Here is a 23,327-nt window from a genome sequence, read left to right on the forward strand (position 1 = left end):
TCCATTGGGTAGAGTGGGAAGGCTTTTCTGAGGGCCTGACATTTAAGTTGACACATGACCTTGAGAAAAGGCGTGGAGGGCAATTCAAGCTCAGATCTTATCAAAGTCCCTTTACTAGGAAAGTGCTTGTCATGTCAAGGAACAAAGGTCAGTATGGCAAGAGACGAAATGGAGGCGTGAACAAGGCTATAGACTGAAGCCAGGAGGGCTGTGTGCACCAAGTCAGTGATCTAGATTTGAAGTCCCATGAGAAGCCGTTGATGGGTTTTCAGAAGGGGAGTGACATGATCTGGTATATGGTTTAAGTTAGCGAAGGGAAACTTGCTCTTCCTAAGAGCCACATTGCCGAACGTCTCTTCTGAAGCTGTCCTTGAGCATTATCACCAGGTCTACTCCAAGAGGCGTGGCGAGGATGGGCTCAACTATGCCGTGGTAACAACAAACCCTGACATCTCAAGAGCTCAGCATGCTAGACCTCCATTGCTTGCTCACACCAGAGAGCAGGATGGCTGTCCTTGTCTTTCTTGGCTCATTTTTCCACAACGCTGCTGTCTTGGACACTTCCATATCAACATGTACTTTCATGATTACCAGGAGAAGAGAAGAGAGAACATGGAGAATCATCTCCAGCTTCCTTCAGGAGTAACACATATGACTTCTACTCACATTTCATTGTTCTAAGTAAATTACACGAGCACATTTAACTTCGTAGGGGTGAGAAGTACAATCTCCCCATGTACCTGGGAGCAGAAGAGAACCAGAAATATCAGTGAGAAGCAATAAAAACTACCACTTACGTTTTAACTCATTTGATCATCATAGCAACCCAAGAGCTAGTTCATTATGGTCCAAACGAAGAGACAGAAGAACAGAAAAGTTATTTACCCAAGGACACACAGCTAGAATTCAAACCTAGGCATTTTGACTCAAGGTATCCACTCTTAACCTGTAGGCTACTCTACCCAACATATTGGCAATGAGAGAGGATATCAATTAGCTGCCTCCTGCACGCCCCCCACTAGTGATCCAGCCAACAACCTGAGCATGTGCCCCAACCGGGAATCGAACCGGTGACTCTTGGTGCATGGGTCGACGCTCAACCACTGAGCCACACCGGCTGGGCCATATTAGAGATTCTTAAATGTCAATGGCAAAAAAAAGGAGTGGAGATGGAGCTTGCTAAAGCGCAGACGCCTGGACTCAGAAGAATCCCCAAAGATTCTGTCACAGTCGTCTGGGTTAGGAACTTTCCTTTTTTTTAACCAAGCACGTCAGGTGACCCATGGACTATTGTTTGAGAATCGCTATTTTGAGACTATTCTGGTTTCACACTGGAGATTGCCATGGTCTAATGAAAGATGGTGGAGGACTAAGTCCGTGGTATTGACAGGGCTTGTAAATTAACTAGCAATGGAGTCTAACAACAAGGTGGGTGGAGATATATATATATCCCTCTGGAAATTACAGATGTGGGTAGAGTGGTTAAAGAGTTCAGTTTAGGAAATAACTTAGTGTGAGGTGTTAAACAGATGAGTTGGAGCTTGGGAGAGTTATCAGGACCAGAGATAGAAGTTTAATAGTCATGCACTTGTAGGTAATATTTCGGCCACAGTAATGAATGATATCACCTGAAGAGTTTCCTGCCTTTTACTATCCTTCCATTTTTGTTCCTACAAATTCTCCAACCTGGTTTTTTTTTTCTATTTTATTTTGAAATGTATCTCTCAGTCAAATAGTCTCCAAACTACAGCCACAGTGAGCTAGTTGCAAAACCCCTGTTGCATGCCCTCTCTTGTTTCTCTAGCCTTGACGTGCCTTTTTTTTCTGCTTAGAAAGCCCTATTTTTCTGCCTCACCCCAGTTTAAATGACCTACTTATATTCATATCAATCTTCAAAGCTCAGCTAGGTCATGTGTGAAGCCTTCCCTAAGCCCCAACACAACCACTTGGACACCCTTGATAATCATGACACATCACGCCCCTTTCTGAGAAGTTCTTTAACCTCTGTGTTCCCGTGTTACTTATGAGCATTCTTGAAGAGGTTTCAGACTGCCCACCCTGTGCTTAGCACTCGAGAGCTGCTCAATAAATGTTTGTAGAATCATTTCATCCTGGCATAGTCTCATTGATAATCTAAGTTAAATCACACACTGTCCACAGTGCGAAGATTTTTCTCTAGAGTTAAGCCAGAGCATTTGGGAGACAGGAATAGTACCTAGAAACAAATGATCAACTTTTATGAAAGCTTGAAAATTCAGATCCATTTGGTATTTCAGAATATGAGGAAGAGGTATTAAAATTGTGTCTTCCTATAAATTCATTCATCCATCTCTTCATGTATTTGTCCATCCCTCTGTGTGTGCATCTGTCCATCTAGCAAACGTCTAAGTAGTATCCTGCGTGGGTTCAGCCATGTGTTGGGATGCTGGAGAAGAACAATGTATACAGTGGCACGGGAGCTGCCTAGCTTCCTGCTCCAAGTTGAAGCAGGTAACGTCATTCGGGCCAGATTGTGAAAGAGCTATCCTGGGCTGGCACGTTCAGGTTTCTGCCTAAAGGCAGTAGGAAATCAGTGGGCGTCTTTAACAGATGAGTCACCTAATTGGACTTATCATTTGGAGGCACAGCTTTGATCTGGTGTACATGATAGATTCGTGTGGGGAAAGATCACGGAAGGAAAAAGACATCTAATGAAGACCGGCCTTGTACTGCCACCTTCTGTTCTGGACACTTTATATTGAGTTGATTTTTACAAGTTAAGGTAAGTATTCCCTTTTTACAAAGGATCAAACATGCAAGGTAAGTAGCATGTCCAAGGATACACACATACATAGAAGCGGCAAAGAAGGGATTTAAACTCTGACTGGTGTGCTCCCGTAGCTCATGGCCCTCCCCTGGATACCATGCTGCCTGTTACAGAAGTCCTGGAGAGCCCTGGCCGGTTTGGCTCAGCGGTTAGAGCATCGGCCTGCGGTCCAGAGAGACCCGGGTTCGGTTCCCGCTAACGACACGTACCTGGGTTGCAGTTTGTCCCCGGCCCTGGTTGGTCGTGCGGGTGGCAGCCACTCGATGTGTCCCTTTCACGTCGATGTTTCTCTCTCTCTCTGTTCCTCTCTCTCCCTCCCACTCTGTCTGAACAATAAATGAAAAAATGTCCTCGGGTGAGGATTAAAAAAAAAAGAAGTCCTGGAGATGAGGGCGTGGAGGACAGCAGTACAGTGAGGAGTCCAAGGAGAAGCCAGCTGTGGGAACTGATGGCGAGAACTATGGACAGAATTTAATGACTGATGGGCTGGGCGGGATGAAGGGCGACAGGCAGAAGGTAAGAATGGTAACTTCACCAGGTGAATAGAAACTTGAGGGGGAGGAGAGAATGATTTTAGAATGGCCTATTGGTTTTGAAGTTTTTCTGCTTTCTCCAGAGTAAGTGCAGTGTTAGGAGCAGGTAGGGGCGTGAGGATGGAACAGGGTGGGAAGGTTTTGGATGACTAATTTAGACTGGAATAATCGGGCAACACTTAATCCCTTTGGGCCTGTCCCCAACAAGAAGGGCTGTTCAAATGAAGAATGAAGGTTTCCAAGGTATAAACCAAAATATTTGGTTTAAAAAATTATGACTTTTCATTCTGATTCGATGTGACATTGGAAACACTGATGTAAAAGGTTCATTTGTGCTAGACAAGCTCAGAGTCCAGAGAATTCCTTTGCCACAAAGTCCTCCTTATTCTATATTTTTTTAGAACAACTCTGTCATTAACGAAAATTAACTACCTGAATCTATTGCAATAGTTTTACATAATTATCAGACTGAATAATTTGATTAAAAATTGGGCTGACACAAGATACATCTATTATTAAACAAAAAGCAAGTTGCAGAATAGTATTACAATATCATCTATGGCTCTGTTCATCTATCTGCATTGAGAAATAGGGATGAATAAACTCGGGACACATAACCCATGGTGACCTGGGTGTGGGATTGTGGGGAACTTTTTAAAATAAAGTGTTAATTTTACATAACTTGTAATCTTTAATGTTTCTGTTTCGTTTGAAAAATATTTTGCAGCTAGAGTGTGCTCTCAAAAGCTTAAAATTTTACAGGGAGATCACAAAAGATTTTAGAGTAGCCCTGGCTGGTGTGGCTCAGTAGGTTGGAGTGTCATCTCATACAATGAAATGTTGCAGGTTTGATTCTTGGTATGTTGTGGGTTCAATCCCCAGTTAGGGCACATATAAGAAAGCAACTGATCAATGTTTCTCTCTCTCTCTCTCTCTCTCTCTCTCTCTCTCTCTCTCTCTCTCTCTCTTCCCCTCTCTGTAAAATCAATAAGCATGTCCTCTGGTGAGGATTAAAAACAAAAAAGATTGTAGAATAAAATTCTACTTTATAAAATAATCTATTACCTTTTTAATATTATCATAATGACATGGAATAAGTGAAGAATAATGAGTCACTAATATTTAGAAATATGATAGGCAATACTAATTTTCAAAACCAGAATTAAAGGGGCAGTAGGTGCACTCCATTACCAAGAGTGGTGAAATGACTTGCTTGTCTTGGTAGCATTTATAAATGCATAAATGTTAGTAATGATTTATTTATTTATTTATTTTTGCATCTTTAAGTAATATGCTGGCATGAGTAACCATATTTGGTTGCTTGTTTGGTTCTTTGTTTAATTACATTTCATCTTATTGATTAAAAAATATCCATGACTGCCCAGCTGGTGTGGCTCAGCCGTTGAGTGTCGATCCATGCACTAACAGGTCACTGGTTCAATTACTGGTCAGGGCACATGCCCAGTTTGTGGGCCAAATCCCCAGTGGGAGGCATGCAGGAGGCGGCCAATTTGTGTTCTCTCTCATCAATGTTTCTCTCTCTCTCTCCTTTCCTCTCTCTCTAAAAATCAATAAAGAAAAAATAAATATCCATGACCAATGTTGTGAAATTCAACTTTATTATCTTAACTTAAAAGATGTTTTATAACAAAATCCAGAGAAGTAAAATTCTCTCTCTCTCTTTTTTTTTTTTGGATCTAAAATGAATCTTGTATGAAACAGAGAAAGACAAGTATCATATGATCTCACTTACTTGTGAAATATAATGAACATAACAGTCTGAGGAATGGGGTAGTTCCAGAGACGTGGAAGTGGGGTACAGACTGACAATCCCCAGAAGAGGGGGTTAACCACAAAACTTGTATGCATGTATGCATGAACAGTGGACATGGACAACAAACTGGGGACAGGGCAGGGAGGGAGGGGGAGGGGGAAATCAGTAGGGGAAAAAGGAGAAACATCTATAACAAAAATTATTAATAAAAAAAATGAATCTTGTACGGTAACAAAGCAAAACTCACTGAGTGAGACAGAAAAGAGGAGTGTAATTACTGAAGACATTGTTATTTTTCAGTGTCCTGGCATGTGGCTCAAATTCAGTGAATCCAGGTAAAACTCTATCCATGCCTGTGATATCCTAAAAATCAGGTCACAAAAGCGGTAGCCAGCTTGACGCTCCCTACGAGGAGGCGTCAGTACCTGAATGCGCTGGGTTATTGAATAGCTGTATGGAAGAGAAGGGGGTTATTGGAAAATCCACTTCACTTGTCCTTTCTCATGCATGTGTCTGTGTTGTGCCCATGAACTGGAAAGTTTGGAGACTGACAGGGTTGAACCTCACAAAGAGTTCTTTTTATAAACATTTTAGTTATCAGATTTGGATACCGCAAGAAGCCCTGCTAACTAAATCTCTCTGGTCCCTGGCCGCCTGCTCACGTTCTTGGAGTGTCGCCAACGGGTCCTGTATCTGATTCGACCCTCAAGTGTGAGCATGTTTCCTCAAACCGGGCCGGAGGTTCTGAGCGACAGGAGGGCTAGAGAACCTGATGCCATCCCGAGGCCGCCAGTGCAGGAGGAGCCTCTGCGTGTCCTGCAGCTCTGGGGAAGAGTTCTTCCCGAGACACCGGGCAGTCCACGTCTGGGTGGTTTCTGAAGGAATCAGACCTGCACGGCTACAAATAACCGTCCAGGGGGAGTGAGCGAAGTGGCCATTTAGCCAGCAGCCCACGTGCCCAGCGGCTTGGCAGCGTGGACAAGGCTGAGGGTTCCTGCTGTCATATTTCTAGACGGTGGAACAATGGCATTTGTGGTTACCAGAAAAGTCGTGGCTTGGACTGCATTTCCTAACCTTAACATTTACTTATTTTTGTTTGTTGGTTGGTTTTCATGCCTATCAAAGCAGCCACTGACTACAGAAAGAGCAGGTGTATTTGGAAGCGATCACTTGCTTTGTCACTCTTGAGCTTGGAGCTGTTGGCCTTACATTCTTTCCTCAATTGGTGCAAGTCTCATGTCCCTAACTCTGGTATCACCAGAGAGACACTCCTGCCAGGTCTCCGATAATTTCATATTGGCTGTGATGTTAGAAACTACCTACCTGCAGCCAGAACTATATTCCCTTCCTCTTGAATACAGATTAGTTGCTATTGCCCAGACTCCCTCAGTACGGACTACGTGCCATGTTCTCCACCAATGACATATATCCTATGTGAATTCCGACTCAAGGAAATGAAGTATGTCCTGTCCACCTGTCTCTTTCCCGTGCGCCACCTGAATGCGAAGGACTCCGAGGTCTCCCAGGAGGGCAGAGTCAGGAGGTGGACGGTGTCTGAGTACTGAGCTGGCTTTGTGGGAGAGGTCAGTGACTAATCCGGAACATTTGTATTATATTGTTAGATGAACAAGAAATAAACTTTCATTAAGAGCCCAGAAATGTAGGTTATGTTAGCTATATTACATAGCAAATAGAGCTGTTGTCACTCGTACAACAGTTATTATAGGCTGCAAACCTACTGTGTGTCAGGCGCTCTTTTAGAGGTGTCCAAGGGCCGGGCACTGTGCTAAGTCCTGGGGACACACAAAGGAAAAGACACATTCTTGGCCTTCAGCAAGCTCGACTGCCAAGGATAGGTAAGCAGTTATAGTAAGCGGTACTTACAGTGTATTCTGTACAGGGCACAGAGATATCGAGGGAGAAGAAATTCCTAAGAATGCTGGGAAGGAACTGAGATGTATCAGTCCTGGGGAATAGGGTCGGTAGAGGATAACTGGAGAGTTATTCCGAGACGTGGAGGCAGGGGGCACGGTTGTTTGGGCACCAGCAACGTTCAAGAGGGACCAGAACGTCAAGTCCAACAGTAAGAGTGAGTGGAGATGAGACTGGAGAGGTGGGATACAAAAACCTGAGCAGGTCCTACAGGCCTCACTAAGGTGTGTGGAGTTTAAGCCAGGTGATGGGGAAATCACAAAAATATCCACTCCTCTCCACCTCTGCCCATCACCTCCACGGTAGCAAAATATCTTCCAAGCCCTTGACTTTGATTTACATTGGCCTATTCGCCCTATGGGATGTTAGAGCACATAACACAAGGAGAGGTCTGAAACCTGCTTGCATAATTAGGTTTGCTCACTTGTTTCTGCCTTTCACCAAGAAAACACGCCTCAGGTAGCCCCTGGCCCAAGGACAGCCAGAGACGTGGACTAGATCTGGACCCAAGCTGCAGCTTGGAGGCCAGCCCAGTTGAGCCCAGCCCAAGTCAGCTGAACTGCAGCCAACTCAAGCTCTCTGAACCCTAATCTTCTGTTTTCATGGAGACTTCTTTACACAGGCATATTTGATTAAATCATCGGCCATTGGTGATTGATCCAATCTCCAGCTCTCTCCCCTCCCCAGAGGTCAGGGGGTTCCACCGAAAGTTCCAGTCCTCTCTAGTCACATGGTTGACCCCCTGGCAACTAGCCCCCATCTTTAGGTGCTTTTCAAATCATTTCACTAACATAACAGGAGACATATTTATAACTCTCATCGTTTAGGGCATTCCAAGGGTTTTAGGGACACATAGAATCGGCTCTGGAACATAAATATGGGTTGACTGATCAATCCCTTGTTCATACAGACTGGAGACTTGGCTATTAATCACTGCTTCCAAGGTTTAGACTTCCAGGTCAGGTCTTCTGAAGAATATACATATTCACATTTCTCCATGATTTACTGGCTCTGCATACCCACCCTGCTGGTAACAGTGCATAATAATAAAACAACTTTTCTAAGAAGTTATAAAAATATTGATTCGGGCTTTATGAATCTGCCAAAAAAGCCAAAGACAGATGCTTATACTCAGAACGTCAAGACCCTTTTTAAATTTTGCGATTGCTAAAGCAGATGCCAGATGGCATCGTAATTTTAGTATTGATTCTAAACGGTTCAATACAGGTTGACAAGCCGGAGCCCCACAGCAACCTATCAAGCACAGGTGTTCCACCAGGCACAGAAGGGTCTTCTGGTAGCCGTTGTTTGCAAGGCTTGAATAGGTATTAACTTGGGAATAAAGAAGGGAGGGCGGTAAGCGCAATATTCAGCCTTGAAATGAAGATTGGTTTGAAATCAAAGAGCTTCTCGTGGGCCAAATGGCAGTGACACAAACACGTGTGTCCTTCGGAGGTGGCGCTTATGCCGTCTTCATGTGGAAAACGTATCCTAGGCTTCCTGGCAGCCAGCCCAATGAAAGTTGGCCCCCAGGTGCAGGACCGTCTGTTTTGCCAGTAGCCGAGCTCAGGTTTGCATTCTTTGAAGGCGAAGCCCCGAGTAGCAGCGATACTGCAAAACCACTCAACTCTCATTTTAGATTTCTGGGCAGAGGGGGGTGGGGGAGAGAGAGAATGACCATTTCTCTGTAGAAGCCTGTATTTAAGTTGAAATGGAGCCTTGCTGTCTGTCTTGGAAAGATCAGAGCTTCTGAAATCGGTTGCTCTCCAATGCAAACGGGGCACTGTGGAGGTTGGCAGCGGAGTCCCTCCGGGGCTTTGGCCTTCGCAGACGCTACCTGCCCCGCGGTGCAATGTTCAGCCAGGAAAAACCTGGACATTTACTGTTGTTCTTGGCTGAGGGTGGTATGAACCCCGTTTTCCAGAAGGTAGGAAAACAAATCAGTCAACTGCAGCATCGAAAAAAGATGGGGGCCCAGGCGGAGAGACTGTCTAGATCTGGCTTGGAAGGAATCAGAAAGGAGAAGAAACTGTAGTAAGAATCGAATAAAATCTGTAATTTACATGCATCGTTTTTTTTTCCAGGAGACTTTTTTTTTTTCAATTTCAGTTTATAGTCAATATTATTTTGTATTAGTTTCAGGTGCACAACATAGCGGTTAGACAATTATACCCTCTACTAAGTGATCTCCCCCAATACTTCCAATACCCACCTGGCACCATACACAGTGATACAATATTCTTGGCTATATTCCCTGTGCGGTACTTGACATCCCGTGACTCTTTTGTAACTACCAATTGATACTTCTTAATCCCTCCACCTTTTTCGCCCAGCCCCCCACAAGTCCCCAACCTGTCACATGTCAGTCTGTTCTCTGTATCTACGAGTCTGTTTCCATTTTGTTTCGTGCACGCATATTTTTTTTAAACCTCCTTCATGTGGGTTAAACCTTCCACGTGAAACAAAGTTCTGCCTCTCAGTCCTTTTAGAGACGGCAGCATTGCTTCGTGACCACCAGCCCGTCTCTGGGCCAGCACGTGGAAACCGAGTCACGTTTATCAGTCTGACCAGCCACAGTCCTTGGTATTCACTATGCACATTTGGAGTGGAAGTCGGGATGAGAAAGGAAAGGGTCGCACTCTGGGCAAAGGATGGCTTTAGAGACCTGCTCGAGACCCCAGCTGTATCTTGGCCCACCTGCTAGGTCCTGATTGCACCTGGAGGTACCCCACACCTGGAGGTGGGCGTAGGCTCTGACAACAGCCTTACTGGGCCCACTCAGGAGGCCTGCAGTGAGGCGCTCCCGCTGAGACCCAGCCATGGCAAGGGCGCCAGGCTTTGCACAGCATCTCCCTTGTGGCCACCTCTGCTGGAGGGTGTGATGAACCAGCAATTACAGTGAGTACATCTGTCCTAAAACATACTTCCCGTGGGATGGAATCCTGCGCTCCCAAAGTAACAGGGCTCGTGGGAAAATGGAATCAGGGCAGAAAACTCAAAACCTTCCACCATCTTGTAAGTGATACAAGGAAAATACCACAATTTTAATGTAAACATCCTAAGTGCCTAATAAAGGCACATTATATTAAATATAGAATGTTGTTTCGACGAGACAGGAAGTTTGCGTGGTAGAGGTGTTTATAGTTTTCCGAATGAAATGGGGTAAATGGCTGTGGCTTATTGTCCTGTTTTTCCTACCTCTGAAGTGGTTTAAAACAGAAATCCGACTGTCACCGTTGTGCTAATCGCCCCCTCTCACTAAGAAGCCTTGCCTGGGGCCCCCGATGAGATCGATGACGCCCTTGCTCTCCTGCTGACCGAGGCTGCAGTTATTCGGGGACCCTCAGATCAGTGCTCGTCCATTTTCAGTCCCCTGGAAAGCAGGTGATTGTTGGGAAGTTAAGTTGAAGCTCGCTGTGTTAGTTTCCGGTGCTGTCTCCTAGGTTCATCAGCCTGATCCCTTTAGGCCGACAGGACGTAGCTGTATCACATTCTATTTCGGAAAGTCTCAGTACTTGAGGTTTTTCTGTTTTCCTTTGCTACTTCTATCAGGACACGTCCTCAGGTTTTACTGAGAAACTACTGCAGGCAATGCACTTGGGTACAGTGGAAAAAGAAGGCGTTTTGTATTCGTCTCCCACAGGTCATTAGCTCTGCTGTGTTTTCCACATTCACCAGGTGTCACCCAATAGCACGGCACAGGCACCAGATGAAAAACTGCACAGGAGCAAATACCATTTTGGTTTCAGTGACGTAGTCCTTATTCATGGACTCTAATTTTCACCTTACAGACAGAGCAACAGAATATAGATCTCAGCTTGCTCTTCCTTGCCGCATGACCCGTGACATAATTAGGGGTTCCTTCATTTTCTGCAAGAAGCTTTATTTTTGAAAGTTCTCTTACGTTTCTTCTTTTCATTTTACTGCAGTAGAAGCTGTGCTCCTGTTGGTCCAGGCTGTCTTGCTCCCTCAGGGTGCTGGATCCTTCCCTGGAGTTGAGGTTTTATTTGGCTACTTGTGGTTGTGGTCTCTCGGGACACGTGCAGGCCAGGTGGTTACACGGTCCAGCACCGGCAGGTGGGCGGCTGCTCTGGTGCGAAGGCTCTGCTCTGGTTCTCTCAATGCAGAAGGGAGCCAGCGCCTACGGCAGGGAGGGGCCGGTCCACCATCGAGCCTCTGCTCAGGTCTACACCGGTCTGCAGGCTCAGGGGCCTCCTCCACCAAGGGACTCACCCCCAGCACCTGAGGTGGACGTTAGTCTCAATATCCTGATTAGATATTTACTGTCAGGACGACTGGGCTCCATATTCCCACAGAGCATGTTGTGATCTCCTTGAATCCTGCAGTTTTGTTGGAAACAAGGACTTTCTCCGTGAACTATGTGCCAGGCGTTGTTCGGGGTGCTTAGGATAGAGACCAAGATTCCTCCTGATGAAAGCTGCTGCCTCGGGAGCCGGGGGCTTGTTGCATCTTTGCTCCTCGGGAGTGAGGGGGTGGAGCTGCTTTTTGGTCCAACAGTTTAAATTAACTGCCAGTCCCTGCTGACTGGCAGCTGTTGACTTGTACCTGGTTGTGTTCGCTTGACTACAGTTTGTGACATGCAAACAGAAATACACCTTTTCTCATCTACCAGTGGCTAAGTGCATGGGCTTTTGGGCCAATCAGCCTGGATTTAAATCCTGAATTTACCACTCATCAGTTCTGCGACCTCGCCCAAGCTACTAAACCTGTGTGCCTACTTTCAAAGGGGAGGACGACATCTTACACATCATAGGGTTGATGTATGGAAGACACGAATTAACTTATGCAAAGCAGTTGTGTCTGGCACATTAGCAGGTGGCTACAGCAATACTTAATATTTAATGCCAGTTCCTGTAACATCCATCATAGTCACACGTCACGTCAGCACCTCCGACTCCCAGGTGCACACGTTCACAGGTGTAGCTATAGCTCCTTGCCACCCTGCAAGTCTGTATGCTCTTTGCTGGGGCATGTGTTGGGGGAAGACGTGTAATTTCAGTGCCTCGCTCTGTGCTGAGTGAAGGGGAAAGGCGGTCTGAAATCCACCCCTTCATTGGCTAGGGCAAGAGAAGGGGAAAAAACGGTCATAAAAATGGCCAAATACAGTGCCTCAGCATCTTAATCTCCAGAGATGAGATGTTGTAAGATTACTCCAGCAGCCAAACTAAGAGCCCAGCACCGATGAGGAGCCTGCGGAGACGCGGAGGGACGGAGACAGGGGTCAACAGCCTGCAGACAGCGCCGGAGCAGGCGGTGAGGTTCCCAGGGAGGAGGCAGGCATCACTTTGTGCTTCTGGTGTCACGGAGACCGAGAGGCTAGATGGGAGAAGGACGGTGGCAGTTTATAAAAGCTCAGGGCAAGCCGTGCCCTGCTGAGGGGGTGGAATTAGATGGAAGGGTTAGGAAAGATGGTCACGGAGGGTGGGCTCCTCCCGCCTGGCAGAAGAGCGTCGGGAACTCGAGGAAATGTGCGTGGATGGGCACCTGATGGCCACGTTCACTGCAGTGCCACCCGGGGCTTGTTTTGTTCATAAATGCAAAACTGAACAGTTAGCCAAGTAAGTGACTTTATTCTCATCACCACTGATAACATTCAAAGCCAATTATATGATAAAGCAATTCCATAAAATAAAGTATTTTATTGCAATTTCCTGTTGAAGAAAGATCCCTTCCTGACCTTTCTCCACAAACTCTCAGCGCCCATAACGAGCTTCCAGCCCAGTGCGGCGGGGTTGCCCTCGGCCCGCAGGCTGGGAGAAGCTGGGAGAAACTGATCAGGAAGACGTTTCGATCACCTCATTGGGGCCGTCTCCAATTTCCCTTCTTCTACAGCCGGTAATCTTCAGGTCTGGAAAACAAAAATCAACATTTATGTCTTCATGGCTCAGACTTCATTTTCACTCGCCCGGTGAAGATTATTTCTCCGATTTAATGTGACAGTAACTGTTCATCGAGAAATACCTACAAACACTGTATCTAACTTTTTGGCGCAAAACACTAACGGCAAATCCTTATGAAGTAGAATGGTTAAGCGACGATTCTCAAGTTCTTTTGAGAGTATAAATATAGGCCACTCGTATACCTATGTAACTTAAAAACTTCAATTCAATTCTGTGTTCTATTCTACAGTATTTTTTTCAGAGAAAGGATTACTATGATCTTTAAAAGCTATATGAAGATAAGGATTTACCTAAAAAAGGAAAATTTTAAGTAATTTTCTTAAGTAATTATATTATCATATGCTAAATTTAATTTTTACTATGAGCCACATACAAAATAAATATATAAAGAGTAAGTCTTTGATATTTTAATTATACATACAACTTTCTCTTTTCCTCTCTTATATATTTATAGGATTAAGCATACCTGAAAGTCACTTCTGGTAGTAAATTGAAACACAGAACATTTTCAAGGAAATGTTCAATCATAACAATGAAGAGAAGGAAATTATACAATGCAAAAAACTATAAAGTGTCCTGTTATTTTTTACATAGTGTATGTGTAGGTGTTGAACTCATAGGAATTTTTAGCAGGAAGTTAGTAATTAACAAACTAGATATTTTTGAAACAGCTGTAAAAATATTCGACAGAGTTCCCATAAAAGGAGATGAACTCTGTTTGCCCTGAAATGACTTATCTAGTCCCTTTCTGCATCTACAGTGTGTTTTCTTACAAATCACTCACAAGACACCAGCCAGCCAGCGGTGCAGACCAACAGTCTGGTGGCTGAGTAAATGAACTCCATGACAATGTAAAGTTATTATTTAACCCCGGGGAACCCAGGCACTGGTCTGGGAAACAGCCAAACATGCTCTGCCACATCAGCCATTGGATAACGAGAGAGACTGCGGAATTTTGTCACTGTTTTTGAAATCTCTTTTCAAACATAAAAACGGCTTCCAAAGTCTGGGAAGGACAGCCCGATACGCCAGCTGAAGGTGCGTTCGAAGTGGCATCTGGCATGCGGCTCGATGCGATCAAGGCGGTGACACCACTGAGCTTTCTAAGAAACAATCCATTCTCCGTCCAGCTGGTTCACAGAATGACCAGGGTGGCAGCGATGCCATGGAGCAACCTTAGACACCAACGTCCAAACAGGACGTCTCTGCACCTCCAGCCCACTGAGGTAAGTGTGCTTAGTCACAGTCTAGTTGTTTCCACACCAAAGGAACAGCGAGATGAAAAACGCACCTTGTCTGGCCAGTGTGGCTCAGTGGCTGAGCACTGACCCATGCATCAAGAGGTCGCCGGTTCAATTCCCGACCAGGACACATGCCCAGGTTGTGGGCCCGACCCTCAGTGGGGGCATGCGTGAGGCGGCCAGTCGATGTTCTCTCTCATCGATGTTTCTCTCTCTCTTTCCCTTTCACTTCCTCTCTCTCTAGAATCAACAAAGTAAAAAAACCAAGACAAAAAAACGCACCTTTTAAGGAACTTAGGAGTGAAATTGGAAATGCGTGTGAAGGCTGGAATCTGTAAGGCATGCAGACAGGGCCTAATAAAGGCCAAATTTGTTTCAAGGCTTTTGCAGAAAGACGGGAGGATGCAGTGAGGGCTCTGAGGCTTTAGCAGTGGTGAGGAAGAGGAGCAGGTTCGGTGTCTAGGGAGCAGAAGAGTTCGGAGTGTGGAGGGAGAGGGAGGAGAGCAGGGCAGGGCCAGGGAGACACAGAGGAAGGAGCTACGGGAAAACAGCACCAAGGCTGGCCGCTGCCTTCCTGCTAGCAGAGCCAGGGAGCGCGAGGCTGGGAGCCGCCTCAGGACAGGGGATGCAGGGGAAGCACGGATTCAGGAGGAAAGAATCTTGGTTCTGAATGTGATGAAATTGAACAGGACAGCAGCTAGCAATCAGAATTTGGAGTTATGGGGCAATGAGGCAAGAGGGAAGACATCTGAGAGTCTCTAAGAAGATTCTTTTCCATCCACTTCCATGTATCAGGGGGCCCTGCTTAAAAACCTTCAGGAGCCCTCCACTGCTTTGTCCAAGTTCAAACACCTGGGAATTCAGTATATCACCCTCCAACGACAGGCCCCAGCCAACCTTTCTGAGTCATTCTTTCTACACCTCGTTCCTCTACATTCTGGTCCCATCATCCACTTGCTGTTGCCCAGGTAAGAACGTCCACACCTCTGCAATTGGGTACCTGGGATTTCCTCTGCTCGGAATGTCTCATCTTTTATCTGCTCGGAGGGACTCGACAAATCTTTCAACACCCACCTCCGAATCAAATCTCCTGGGACACTCTTCCTTTCTAAGCTCGGCGGGGCTCCTTCCTCTGAGGTGGCCACAGGACTTCAGGCATACTTCTAGGAATTACGCTTGCCCTTACTTATGGAAATAAACTGTTATTATGGAAATAACATATGCTAAGTGCTTACTAGATGCCATGAAGTATACCACCTACTTCAGGTGCATTATCTCATTTTATCCTCCTCACTACTCTGAAAAAGACATTATCATCAAGTCCATTTCACAGCTGACAAAACCGAGGTTCCGAGGGCCGAGGAACTGCTCCAGCACCTGCGAGCACCCTTTTGTTCTACACGAGTCCTACCAGCTGCCCGTTCCTTTGAAGGCAGGGTCCCGACACCACTGATCTTACGTTTCCAGTAATGAGCAGCGCCCGGCATGTCATGGGAGCTTGAAACATGTCTGTCACTGGAGTGCAGTGACTGCCTTGAAAATGCCACTTTGTTTACAAACTCACCCTTTCCTCTTCCTACTGACAAGTCATCAGGATCTTTTGCAGACAGTTATTCTGCTTTGGTGGGCGCACAATGTCATGGCCGAGGGTCTAGATACTGCAGATGTTGGCCTAGCCAGAAACATCAACTCACATAGGAGACAACTCATATTACAAGGCGTTAGAAGGTGCCCCTGTGGGGGAAAGTGAGGTTTTTATACTAAATATGCATCTATTTCTCTCTCCACACACAAAGGAAAGCGCACAACGATGCATCTGTATTGCTTACTCCCTTCCACTGAAGAAGAAATCCGAGATGATATAAGAAAGGGGAGGGCGGGCTGTTTAGCTGAGTGCTTCTCAAACTTCAGTGCACGTGCAAATCACTTGGGCTCTTGTGAAAATGCAGATTCTGATTCGGGTAGTGTTGCTCATGGTTCTGCATGTCCTACCTGCTCCCACGCAATGCAGTGTGGTCCACAGACCAGACTGACTCGCAAGGGTTCACCTCAGGCCTCACAGAGCTTTTCAGATGACAGGGATGACCACTGAAAGATGCTGAAGAAAAAAGAAGCGCCTTCTGTATGAAATTTCTAAACACTGTGTGTCTAACAGAAGGTCACAAACTTCTTCCTGGGCCAGAGATGACTCCACTTGATATGTAATATCCTTCCTGGCGCTTCACCCACCAGAGGATGTTATCAACAGGCTGCTTTATGCTCTTCTGATACAATAACAAGTAATTTTTAATTGTGCTAATGTGTACTGGATACTGAAATTCCTTTGCTATCTATCATCAGAGGAAGGTTAAGCTGTAGTCCTTGTAGCTTTAGTCACTGAATAAATGTCACTGTATTTAGGTTCTTTCAAAGTTGCTAATCCATAAACGGCAAGACTAATCAGAACTGAATTCTCAGATTATGTTGCTCACATATTTATCCTATTTTATGTTTAGATCTACCTACTCTCTTTATTAGATTACTTTTCTAAGCAAGAGACCTAACATCTAGCATATTGCTTTTTTACACTATGTATGATTAATTGCCATTTTAAACTTTAATAAAGTGGTTTAATCTTTGTCAGAGGAATGATGGGTGAATTTATAGTCTATATATGCTGTAGTTCTTTGTCACTGTTTCATTACAAATAAATTATAAAGTTTTAAAATAAAAAATATAAACTTAATATATTTATAAATTTTGACAGTATTCTACAGGAAACTTTTGAAGAGACATTTCAAGTACTATTACAGACAGCTCATAATCTGTTTTTTTTTAAAAATAGAAATTTACTCTTTAACAGAAATATGTTATATCTTAACAAAATTAACACAATCTTTTCTGTATCTATCTATCTATATATATGATATGAAGTATCCAAAATGGGAATCCATCAGAGTTGCCCTAGACCACAGAATGTTAAGACAATGTCTATTTTAGCTATAGTTATTAAACATGCCTTAAGCAGCAAATAACAACATATAAATTGACCACACTTCATGAATTAAAAGTCAATTCCTCTTTCAGGGAAATAAGACTGCTCATTCATTCATTCAACAAAGATTACTGAGTGTCAGCTCCAACTGTGGGCAGAGAACACAGCAAGACACAGGCTCCAGCTAACCTTTCTGAGTCGTTCTTTCTACACTGTACACAAAGTTCACAGCAGCTTTATTTGTAGTAGCAAAAGGCCACGCATTCCTTCGACAGGCAGGGGGCGAACAGACTACAGCATGTCCACACGATCACATTCTATTCAGCAGTGAGAAGGAATGTGCTGTTAGTACTTCGAAGGCATGAGCTTGGATCTTAGGAAAGAACCTGGAGGCGCACACAGGATGATCAGTTCAACATGGGCCCCACAGACAGGGTCAGGTAAACGTACTGATGAGGCAGGCTGTTGATGGTACACTGTTGCTGCGAAAAAGGGAGCTGCAGACTGTATACAGTATGATCCATTTTTGGGTTTTATAAAAAGGGAGTAATGTGTGTATATGTACATAGTCAAAAGCACACGTGAAAAATGAGGACGGATGTATGCCAAACATTGCTTCCTTGTGGGGAATGACTTGAAGAAAAGATTTTCACTCTTTACTTGTTACTTCCGTTTAGTTTGAGTTTTACTACTTTCACAGTAAAGAAGAAAGATGGTTACTGCAGATTTGACTTTCATGGCATGGTCGCTATACACTTCAGATGTACACAGTTATGCGAGACACTAGGTGAAGAGAGAACCATGCTCAGAATCTCCAGGAATGATGTGACTGACTGAATCAAAACCTGTAAGCTGTAGTTCCTTTATTTATATATCAGAACAACAACGCTGAATCACTATGAAGTGCAACTAAGTTCATACATGTGAATATATCAAATGTATGGTGATATCGCTCTAATTCTTACTACCGAGAGAGGTTAGCGTTTTAACTGCAACATCTCAAATGCTATAAATTACAAACTCATTATTAGTTATCTGAATATCAGAGAGCTTTGACAGCTCAGTGGTTGAGATTTAAGAGTAACAGCCTTTATGCAGTTACTTTTCCAGAGCCATGCTTGAACCCTAGCAGGGAACTACCGCCATCAGTCTGAATCTGGGTTTTCATTCGTGTCCAGTTCTTGGCTCCTCTTGAGTTTGCTTGGCTTGTGTTCAGGTGGATCTTCGCTCATCTCCAACAGCACTGTGGGACGTGGCCTTTCTGTTTCCTTCCGAGAGCTCCTGTGACTCCTGAGCTGGCTGGTTTGTGTCCCTGTGCCCTAACATGTTGCTTTCCTTGGTTCTGCCATCAATGGTTCCCTATGGCTGGAAGCAGAGCATTCTCTTCTGCTATTAACTTCCCTTGGCCACTGATGTCCATCAGAACTTACAGATAAATCGCACTGGCTCTCTCCTACTTTCCCTGAATTCACTTATATTACTAATTCGTCCAAGTACTTCATGATGCTCTTGATCATTGGAACCAGAGCTTTCGCTACCAACTGATGAAGAGGGAAAAGGAAGTACGTCTACTTTCCTGCCTTTTTCATCTTTCTCGTCAACATCTGTTTTAGACCCACACGTACTTATATCACAGCTTTGTGAGGCATCAAAAGTCGAAGCCTAAATGCTGAAATTATTCTAAATACCAACAAAGCGGGCTATAATGTTGTTCCCATTCCTCCTTGGTGTCAGGAATGTTCCAAGGCTAGAACATAGTGTTTGATCTGAACGTTTTTCTCGCCAGCTTTGCCACAAGTTGTTCTCACCGTGTTCTCTCCAGTTCTTCTCCCAGTTCTCTGATTTCTAGCTTTGGGGATAATGTATTTTCAACAGAAAGGTTTTCAGCCTCAATGTCTTTCTTGGATTGAAGTTGACATGTTCTGGTGTTCACATACTGTTCACCTTGAAGAGGGACCACCATCTGAAGCCAAAATGTCATCTTCGTATTCCTGTCTCCAAGATTCTCTCAAAATCGCATCTAAGTACTTCCTTTGATGTTTTTCCTTTTTTAACCTTTAACTTTACTTCTAGTACTCACGGACACCTCAACATTCTTGTGTGTGGACATCCCTCCAAACTGAAGTGGCAGTCCCGTTCTCATGAGCTCGGCCTCCGGCTCAAGGTCAGTTTCGCTGGGCCCAGGCCTCTGCCGTCACCTGGTTCTTCAGTGCCCGGGCACCACCGCCTTCCCACAGCGGCCTCTTCACCGCAGGTCACACGCTCCTGTCTGTGTCCGGATCTCGGGCATGTCCCCCTCTCCCGAGGCCTGCTCTGTGACTACCGGCAAACCATTCCAAGGTCACATCTCCAAGTTCTTTTTGTTTTAAACGATTATAATTTGAGCATAAACTGATCAAAATGCAAACGCCATTCTTTGCTCTTTACCTATTTTGAAAGTAGCATGTAGTTTTCTGAAAGTGAAGTAGAGCTTCACTTTTTAACTTTTTTAACATTTGTGTTCTCCACTAATGCCCTGGAGCAGAGGAAAAGCATCTCTAATCGTCCTGGAGGTTTTCGATGAAGAGCCGCATTTCGGCCACGAGGCTCCCCCTCTCGCAGTGTGTGTTCCGCGTCCGCGGGGCAGCCCTGGGCGCATGGGGCGACGGCTCCCGGCCTCTGGGCCCTGCTGGAGGCAGAGAGGAGGCCTCAGGGGCGCCCGGGGGTGAGGGCTAGGGACACGCCTGGGCTGCTCGGGCAGGAGTTAGCCAGAAGGTGCATTTTCCACCAGAGGGGCACACACACACACACACACACACACACACTTTGACATTTAAAGTAAAGGCTAAAAGTTTTAAGCTTTCATATTTGTGCTCAGGGAATACTTGGGATATTGATGAATCTTCAAAGAATGAAGACTTTCTCGAATTCATTTTCTAAATGTGCTATTTCACAGCTACTAAGTGTTCTGCAGCAATAATTCATTTTGTACTCAATCCAGTCACCAGCAGAAAACTGTCTAGAAACAATATAGCTTTAAACAAATAATAGCATTTTTTAAGAAAACAGAACTTACAAAAAGACCTCTCTGAGCTACGGAAACTTTCTGTGCTGCTTGTGATAGCTCAGAAACAGCTAGAGTCGCACCGCGCTGCACAGCCGGCTGGTCTCTATAGCAACCCTTTACCGCAGACGTTCCCACGCAAACCGCTGCTGCCACTCCTTAAAGGAAACGAGCAAAAGACTGCACCTCCAGAAATGAAACTAGTATCCCTCCACTCTCTACAGATCCATAGAAAAAATATCCTCAAGGGAGGATTAACAACAGCAAATGAAAAGGAAAGAAAGGAAAGGAAGGAAAGGAAGGAAAGGAAGGAAAGGAAGGAAAGGAAGGAAAGGAAGGAAAGGAAGGAAAGGAAGGAAAGGAAGGAAGGAAGGAAGGAAGGAAGGAAGGAAGGAAGGAAGGAAGGAGAAAGGAAGGAAGGAAGGAAAGGAAGGAAGGAAGGAAGGAAGGAAGGAAGGAAGGAAGGAAGGAAGGAAGGAAGGAAAAGAAACAAGTATATATCAAAAACACAGAAGCTCAAATTAGAACATAAAAATGGCAGAGATCAACATATTTACTTTATCTTGAAAATGGGACATTTCTATAAAAACAAAAACGTATCTTGACTTCAGGAAAAATCGTTTGGGAGATTTTAGTTTTCACTGTGAAATAGGGGAACGTCCATTTGGTTTGTGAATAAAATGAAACATAAAGCTTTAAAACACATGGTTCATGATACAGTTTAATTACAGGCACTTAACAGTATTTGCCCCATTAAAATAATTTATTTTCTAAAGGAAAAGAGCATCCAAATTTCAGTTGCAAATTCATGAAACTGGGGATAACGTAAGTGTAATAAATCTCAAAAATATTTTATTCTCCCTGAGGTCTTATATCTTTTCATTCCTAAATAATATTTCTCAGTATAATGCTTAGTCCAATGAAATATTTCAGACTAGAATAAAATTTGGACAGCGGAGTAATCTTAAAAACAGTAAAAGTTCTGTTTGATTGAGCTTTTAGTCATTTCCACTGTATGGAGAGTCAATCATTCAGGAAATCTGGTGACATCACCGAGTCCTTGCACTAAAGGTGTCCAAGTAACAATGAGGCAGAGTAACGCTGCCCTCATACCCACTGCTCCTGGCCCTGTACCACCTGATGAGAAAAGTTCAACAACTGCTTTAAACAAACAAACAAACAAAAAACTAAACTCATAAGGTTGTTAAAAAAGTTGTTGAAATCATATTATTTTGTCTTCAATTAAAACTTACAGGAATTGTTACATCCAATTATTAAAGTCCTAAATTCTGTTGGCTAAGACTGTAAATGATTTGGATCTAGTAGAGATGGCTTTTTATTTTAACAACTAGTTCCAATCTGTTCACATCTACAAGAACAATTTAGAATGCAAATCTGAGCAGAATGCAGCACTGGAAATGCTGAGCTACACGGTTTGAGCCGACGCTGAGCTGGTTAAATGAAAGGGAAAGTTGGAAGGTAACTTTGCTCCCCAAGCCCAGCGAATAACTTCGGACTCTCAAGAGCAGCGAATTAAGTTAAATCTTGTAGGAAAATGCTACACGACTAGACTAGCATGAAATTATGGAAAATCTTGAAGATGTCTAGACCCTAGCTCCTCATGGGTTTTGAAAGGGTAAAAATCCTTCTCCATTGTCTGTAATGAAGTCTCTGATCTGAAGCACATTTTATAAAGGAATAGGTAAAAATCGTTTTTTTCCCTCTGGGTATACATTTAACTGAAACTGGACATCTGTTCATTTGAGGATTAAGCTGTATCAGAGGGCATGCACCAGGCTTCCATCCTTCCCGTCCCCTAGAGCTACAGACCAGACAGGCTGCTCACCAAGTCCCCTGCCCAGGGCTAACGCTCCGGCAGCTGGAACCCTTTCTCTGCACAGAGCTGCCTGGATTAGCTATTGAGCTCCCTAACCCTACTCCCACTTTCAGGAAAGAACTCCAGGCCGATGGTGGCTCCCCTCACGCCTCCTCCCTTCCTTCCATCCTCACCATGCTCGCTCCCCTGCGAGCACACTTCTAATGACACACTCTGTAAGCAGTATTAAACACTAGGAACAGGGTTCTCATGATAAACATCTGTTTTCAAGCATTCATTGATGCTGAAACTTTCTATATTTCATTTCTTTACAAAGATAAGGGTTTTGCTTAAAATAAAGCATTTAATGGGTGAGAAATAAAAGTCCATTTCTTTCTTGGTTTTATCACTGTGGATAATGTGAAGCATTATGTGAAAATTTCCACAAACCTAGTTTTTCCTAAGAAAAGTTCTATAGAATTAAAAAAAAAATGAAAACAAGGGTTTAAAATGGTCCAAGTTTTATTTTTAACTTACATAATGAAAAATTTCCATTCCAGTGCCAGCATTACAATTTCCATGATTATTGTGATTTTGTAATGTGTTGGCAAAACTGCAATGATTATGGAAATAATTGATAGTAATAAAATAAGTTAACTGTTTGAAAGCTATAATCTCAGACAACTGAACTGTGAAGACACGACAGTGCTATTGTTTCTTCTTTGAGAAGTAAGTTCTAAGTGTATATCCTCCAATCACCACGTACACAGGGCAAACACACATCTGCTTTGCTCCATCAAGAAACTGAATATAACTTCATGACATAGGATAACACAATGTATCCATGAGATGTAGACAGTACTATAATACACCAAATGTATCCATTAATTTAAGAAGCAACACTTCTCATATGAGAAAATGACTTTTAGTTAAAAACAATATAGTTTTCTCATAAAAAATAATTTTCTCCTTGTCTACCATTGTTTTGAAAATGACTAAACAACTATCATAAGAAAATCTCATGTATGCTGAAGCTTGGCCTGAGAGAATACAACTTTTGTAAGTATTTTTAAATAATTTAAATGAAATGCCAACAATGGTAGCTTTTAATTAAGATTAAAATAATTTTGTCAGTCACCAACTGGGTTCTAAGCTTACTCTGAAGATTGTTATTGTTACTCAAAAGCTTTTTGTCTCTAATAGAAAAACTTATATTAACCAACAGCTAATGAGAATTCTAATTACAAGTGTACATTTTTATATTAGAAATATATTTCAGGTTTTATT

The 23,327-nt window shown here is 43.8% G+C and overlaps 1 protein-coding gene and 1 pseudogene across 2 annotated transcripts in view; both read right to left on the reverse strand.

The window, feature by feature from the left end:
* Nucleotides 1–12,624: 12,624 nt before the first annotated feature.
* Nucleotides 12,625–23,327, reverse strand: part of MRPL13 (mitochondrial ribosomal protein L13) — a 39,767-nt gene continuing 29,064 nt past the window's right edge. For both annotated transcript variants that reach the window (XM_036264010.1, XM_036264011.1), the window contains exon 7: nt 12,625–12,914. In XM_036264010.1, the coding sequence (XP_036119903.1) occupies nt 12,893–12,914 (22 nt within the window). In that variant the 3' untranslated portion in view covers nt 12,625–12,892. The remainder of the gene's footprint in view (nt 12,915–23,327) is intronic.
* Nucleotides 18,272–19,324, reverse strand: LOC118631840 (annotated as a pseudogene).

Source organism: Molossus molossus, unplaced genomic scaffold, assembly GCF_014108415.1.
Source record: "Molossus molossus isolate mMolMol1 unplaced genomic scaffold, mMolMol1.p scaffold_m16_p_16, whole genome shotgun sequence".
Taxonomy (NCBI): Eukaryota; Metazoa; Chordata; class Mammalia; order Chiroptera; family Molossidae; genus Molossus; species Molossus molossus.